This window comes from Cyprinodon variegatus, unplaced genomic scaffold, assembly GCF_000732505.1.
Source record: "Cyprinodon variegatus isolate N-32 unplaced genomic scaffold, C_variegatus-1.0 Scaffold790, whole genome shotgun sequence".
Lineage (NCBI taxonomy): Eukaryota > Metazoa > Chordata > Actinopteri > Cyprinodontiformes > Cyprinodontidae > Cyprinodon > Cyprinodon variegatus.
The window spans coordinates 254,173-260,441 of record NW_015151243.1 but is presented as its reverse complement, the minus strand read 5'-3'; the positions used below and the strand labels follow the sequence as shown (position 1 = coordinate 260,441).

Sequence of the window (6,269 nt, the reverse complement as noted above, 5' to 3'; positions counted from 1 at the left end):
TTTTTTTTTTTTTTAAGCAATGCACATGTGCAAAATAATACTGGAGCTCCAGGCTATATGCCAAGCTAAACCGTGTGTTACTTTCGGGTGAGAGAATAGAACAAATAATGCTGAAATTTTAATATTTTGGCTGATCATTGACTGGATTAGTAAAGTAAGCAGAATATGTAACATCAGTCTACATATCCTAAAACTATGCTATCTTTAGAAAATAAAATGACAAAATAGAAAAGACAACTCTGTTAAGGTGCTTTAAATGGGTTTCTGTACTTTCACATTTTAAACCTAATCCCACATGCAATTTATTTCTTTGTTTGACTCCCTATTGTGTTTTAATCTCAGTCATATAAAATAACAGCTTAATAAAACACGATATGAATATTTTTTATTGACCAAATCAAATTAAGATATTGAACTTAATGAGATTATAACACTGTCTATCTGCCCATGCATCCATCCATCCCTCTTAGAGGAATTCAGAGTAGAAAAGTATAAAGCTGCAGGGGGAGAGAAAGGGAGAGATGGAGGAGGGGGATACTTGGAGAGAGGTAACCTGCACCTGCACATGAAGGACGCCTCTCCAGCTCTCTGTTTCTTTCCCGTTCTTCTATAATAGGATAATGAATAGAGTAGTGCATGCTTTTACTGGATGAGCGAGGACGCTTTCAGAGGTCAGTGAGTGGAAGACCCGGAGAGAAAGTTTGATGCGCGGCTCCGCTCCGAGCAGCAGCTGGACTCTGAGCGCCAGAGATGCTTTGACAAAAACTGGGAATATCTGAGCCAAAATACTTCTTTGCCTTCGAGAAACTGAGATATTACAGGTAATTTTAAAAATATATGTAATATCGGATGTTTTATCTCAGATGTATTAGTTCTAAAATTTGATTAAACGTGTTTTCTTTCCGTTAACTTTAGGTGAAATATCTTCAGCTTTTATTTCTTATGAAGTAAATATGTGACTTTATTTCTTTTCCTAATATTTTAAAATTATTTTGTTGATGTCTCTTCTAGGCCTATGTGGCCATTAAAATTAGCAGAAAAGCGTAAATGTAAAGTAAAATGAAATCTAAGCGTTTATTTGTGTTTGGATATTCAGAATCTCTGATTTTACATGAAACTTGCTATTTTTATTTATTTTCTTTTCCTCCCCTGCAGACATGGATCAGAAGACAGCATGTGCTGGATGCCACCGGCCGATTAGGGACAGGTTCCTGCTCAGAGTCAGTGATGGCCTCTGGCATGAGGGGTGCATGCGGTGCGCAGCGTGCGGGGAGCCGCTCAGGAACTCCTGCTTTCTGCGGGACAGCAAACTTTTCTGCAGGCGGGACTATGCTGAGTGAGTGAACTTCCTATTTTCATAGTAACCGCAACTTTCTAAAGATCCATGGCAAACTAAAGCTTTGTTCTGACCCAGTCTTGTGTGTCTTGGTGTTATTGAGCGCAAAAAAAAAAAAAAAAAAAAAAAAAAAAAAATATATATATATATATATATATATATAGTTTTAAGTAATAGCTGCGTTTATTCATTTGTCTGTGATTATTTTTTAACCCACTTAGAATGTACTTCAATTTTCAAGCTAACATCCTAAATAATTAGGCTTTATTAATATTGTAACACTGCAAAGTGTATGCAGGCATCCTTTGCTTTTTGGAGTTTCTCCTCTTTTTGTTTCAAGCACACAATTATTTCTCATTTGGATCTGATAGACCAACATATAGTCTTTGGGGGTATGTGCCTGTATGTTTTGTATCTCCCTATCCACACTCAGGAGCATCCCCATGCACAGCATGCTGCTGCCATACATTTATCACTAAAGGATGATGAGGGAATCAGTAACTTAAACGGTTAGTGCTTGACCAAAGGTAGCGTTTTAATGATGGTCAAAAACTCCAGCCTTGGTGTGTTTTAACCGTTATTTGCATGTTTACTTTGTCCCTCATGGGTTCTTCCTAGTTTATGGTGTGCAGAGATTCTAGTTGTCGGGGTCAGTATTTTCTGGAACCTGGTGCTTTGGACATTTTCTTCTCCAGAAATACCATGCATATTTTTGGCTACCTCATGCACTAATTATCTCCGTGCCCGTAAGTTTTATTGGTTAACCAACAATTTAGCGCATTTGCATGGTGCCATATTCTGTCCAGTTTTGGATTAAAAAAGCTTGGAAATAAGTTTCATAACTTAACCTACCCCCTCTGGTGCTTCTTTGGTCGGTATTTGTTTACTAATGTGCTCTAACGAGCATGTAAGGCTGTCATAAGAGTTTATTTTACACCAACAATTATGCAGACAATATTTGCTATTAAAAGTTAAAGTTGATAGTGTTTGATCTTATTTAGAAGATTCAGAACACTGATGACTGTGGTTCAAAAAATGGGAAAAGGCTCAACTAGTATGAATATTTTGCAAGGCATTGTGTGTAATCTTTTATAGCAAAAAAGGGTGTTTATACCTTATTGCATATTTGCAATAATTAAATTTTTTTTCATTTGGTTTCCATTTCCTTATGGCCCACTATCCAAACGCTGGCCCAACTTTTACAAAAGAACCCTTGTCCACTGCTTGACCTTGATGAAGACTGTGTGTGTTGGTTTGTTCTTTTTTTTTTGCAAAAGAAATAAAGAATCTTAAGTATTCAAAGAAACATTTGAAATTTTTAAGACATTAAACAGACTTTAAGAGGAAGTTGGCCTGGTGAGGTGAGAGAAGGTGACTGCAGAGTGTGAGGGTGGAGAAGGAATGTAAGGAGACCATTGTTTATTGTACATCAACATAGACAACACATGCACAATAATGCCATCGCACCTTCATAAGCAACCAGGGGTGCAGCTCAGCTGACACATTGTCAAAATGTGTTAAGATGTTGAGGGCCATCGGCTTGGCAAGTGCAAGCTGGGGAAAACATATGGTGTCCTCCCCACCTTTCACACCTCACTCAAAGAAATTTTCTTTCTCTCTCCTGTTTACCCACTGCCTCATCCTCACATTCTTCCTTCAAGCTGCTCTCACCCAAAAAAAGAGACGGTACACCCCAAAAGGCATTAACCCAGATTATCCTGGAACAGTGTATCAATCAAGGCAACCCAAAAAAGTTAACCAAAAGAAATCATCAGCATTTTAGAGAAATATTTAAAAGAAACGAAAACCTTCATTTAAATTTGTTAGATTTTTTTCAATCGGAAATTAGACACTATGTCAAAATTCCACACAGCGACATATAATGAGAGGAGAGTTCAGAACCAAAGTGTGTTGCAAATAGGTAATTAGTAGAGTAGAACCATATGTCAGAAGGTCTCCTGCATCCCTCACAGAAAGATGGTGAGAATGGTGTGAACTTATTTTGGGGGACAGTGCGCTCCAGGAGCCCTGGCGCTATACGCAGTGGCATCTGGAAATTTCTTCCTGCAGCAGCTCCTGCGTTGAGCAATGGGACGAGGTCCAGTCGACCGTAAGATATCTGAGCTGATCAATTAGCAGGAGGCCTGGTGCCAAGGTTTCACCTCTGAAAACACCTTCCCCTACCCTCACCCAACCTCCCTCCCCCCCGTCCTGTCTGATGACACACATGGGCACTGCTTTTGTCCTCAATGAGCGTTTCAAAACGTGTGCCAAAATGGTCTCAACCAAACAAACGGTGTCCTGCCTCTCCTCCTTTTTGAGATGCAGAGCGAGCGTGATTTTTGCATACTGAGACAACATTTGTCTCTTACCACATGCTGAATCCTCTGTCTGGATTGGGCTTGGATTTTTAATTCAGTGCATGTGGCGAGTAGCCAGAAGAGTTTGTGAGGAGTGAACCAGTGTTCTCCGTCGGAAATGTTTGAGATCTCTTCTCTTGTTTGTTTGTTTGTTTTTGATTAAACATGAACCATATTACAGGAAGTTACAGATCATGCAGAAAGATATTTCAAATTATAACTGAAGAAACAAATATAAAGTCAACGCATGAATACATGTATACCACATAAAAGAGAGCATATGACGTCCATAATGAATTATAAAATGTTTTATTCCTTGAATTAAGATAATATAAAAACAAAAAAAACATAACTGTTATGCTCGAAGGACAGGCATGAATAATCCTAAAAAAACATTTTCGAGGGGCCGTTTTCTGTTCTTTAATTTCTTCTAAATCCTGTTATATTTCATTTTAGCGCATACATTAACGTATTTGTAATTTTTTATTTAGGGATTGAATTCTGATGTAACTGTTTGTATATATCTGACATCATCACACAGATAGCTCATGCTAGTTTACAAGATAAAGCACAGTGAGAGAATATTGAAGTTTAGATTTGATCTGTTATTGAATTCACCTCTGAAATCACATCTTTTATCCAACAAAGTACATAGTACTGTTGCCATTTAAAAAAAAAACTAATGATCAAATCAGATATAACTTAATAAAATGCAGATCTGTGCATATGTGCACTTTTTTTGCATTTCATGGAGGATAACATACCTAGAAATATTACTTTGGAGTCCTTCCAGCTCAATTTTAGGGCACAGATTGTTTACATTATATGCAAATGTGTTTGGGTAAGCAATAATGAGGTAAGACTATATATATTTGTTTGTCAAGATTTAAATAAAAATATACTAACAATAATAAAATAACATAAAAAAACAGTATTAACACTTTGAGAGAATATTTTTTGTCAAAAAAAAAAATAGTTTGAATTGCTACATGCAATTTTCTGGTTTCAGACATGTAGATCTGATAGTGTAGATCCAACTGACGAACCCAGGCTGAAACAGGGTAGGGCGATCAGTACATTGTTTACAGTAACTTTTTTTTTTTAAGTAGTACTTCCTATTGTAAATCTATGCAGTAAAGAACAATATAAGATAATTTTACACAAAGTGCCAGCAACTAAAATCCTTCTATATGATTCTCAATGTAAATAAGCAAATTAATAACTTTATCTCTAAAGAGCACGTCCAAACAGACATATATTATGTTATATTTAATCACTGATTAAAGCAAGATCTGTGAAATATATGTAAAACTTGTGATCTTTTTGGTTTTAAGGGCTACTTTTAATACGCCAGTTGTTCATAAAATGTATTAAGATAGTATTCTAGTCAGACAATACAAGGTTTAGTTTGGTATGGCTGCCAGGAACTATATAGATCACCTAAACGGCTCAGTGGGTATGTGGACTGGACAGAAGACTGGTCTTCAGATCTTTGTCTTGACTGGTGGTGCACTTGACCCGAAGATGCATATCTGATATGTTTTCTATGTTCCTGTATGTGTTCAGTGGAGGATCCAGGTTAACCTGATCCAGAAACAGGATCTCTGCTTGTCCAACAGAGCAGTCGTCTGTTTGCCCGACTGCCAAAGGTCAGCTCTCAGGTCATGGCAAGAACAATAAGGGAGTGTAGTTTCTTTCTCTTTTTTTCTGCTGTTGTTTTTCACACAGTATATCACCCTTAAATTGCCACATAGTACAGTATCAGTACCAAGAAGTGCAATATTGTGCTGACCATCATGTCACTAATTGGTCTTAATTCAGCATGACTGAGAGTTCCCGCTCTTCCGGCTGAGTCGCTGGGCCAATCATGTCAGCGGAAACTCTGAAATATTAAACATCTTGAGCTGCTTCATAAGTATTTCAGGTACTCTTACCTTTGCATTACGGACAAGGGCTAATAGGGTGAACAGGATTTGACGCATAATGGAACGGCGGTTCTCGAAACAAGAAATTATCTCAAAACATTAATGCATGCAGTTTGCTCTCTGCTGACATCTATCATTAGCATCACAGGGAGAGATCAGCTCAGTGTATCCCAGAGACCCACAAACACTTCAGGTATTTCCTCAACCACACTTCCTTTGATATATTTGGGTGATGCCTCCTGTGTCACCACAGGAATGTGCATACCACAGATGGTATGCTGGTCGTAAGAAAGCCCACACCATCAACACTGAGGGACAGACGTCTTTGTCAGGTCAAGTAGGGAGACTGCTGAGCCTCGGGGACCTGTGTTCTCTGTTACCAGAGTGACAGAAAAAGGTCTCAGTAATGTTTGATTTCAGGACATCGGAGCTTTAGAGCACTTGACATGAATCCTCTGTCAGGAGTGTTTGTTTTGTCTTTACTTTCAGTCTGTTGGTTTTTGAATATTTAGCAAAATGTCTAATATTAAGTAAAAAGAATTGTTTCTCTATATATTCAAAATGAAATATTGAAAAATATGAATTAAAATGTATTCATAAAGTTTAAAGTTTCATGTGTTAATGTCTAATGTTATATATTTATCTGCA

General features: G+C 37.5%; 1 protein-coding gene across 1 annotated transcript in view; it reads left to right on the top strand.

Annotated features, from left to right (window-relative positions):
• The first annotated feature begins 542 nt into the window (after nt 1-542).
• Nucleotides 543-6,269, top strand: part of LOC107098571 (LIM homeobox transcription factor 1-alpha-like) — a 16,954-nt gene continuing 11,227 nt past the window's right edge. Inside the window, exons 1-2 of the mRNA XM_015396312.1 lie at nt 543-821; nt 1,156-1,336. Coding sequence (XP_015251798.1) covers nt 1,158-1,336 — 179 coding nt within the window. The 5' untranslated portion in view covers nt 543-821; nt 1,156-1,157. The remainder of the gene's footprint in view (nt 822-1,155; nt 1,337-6,269) is intronic.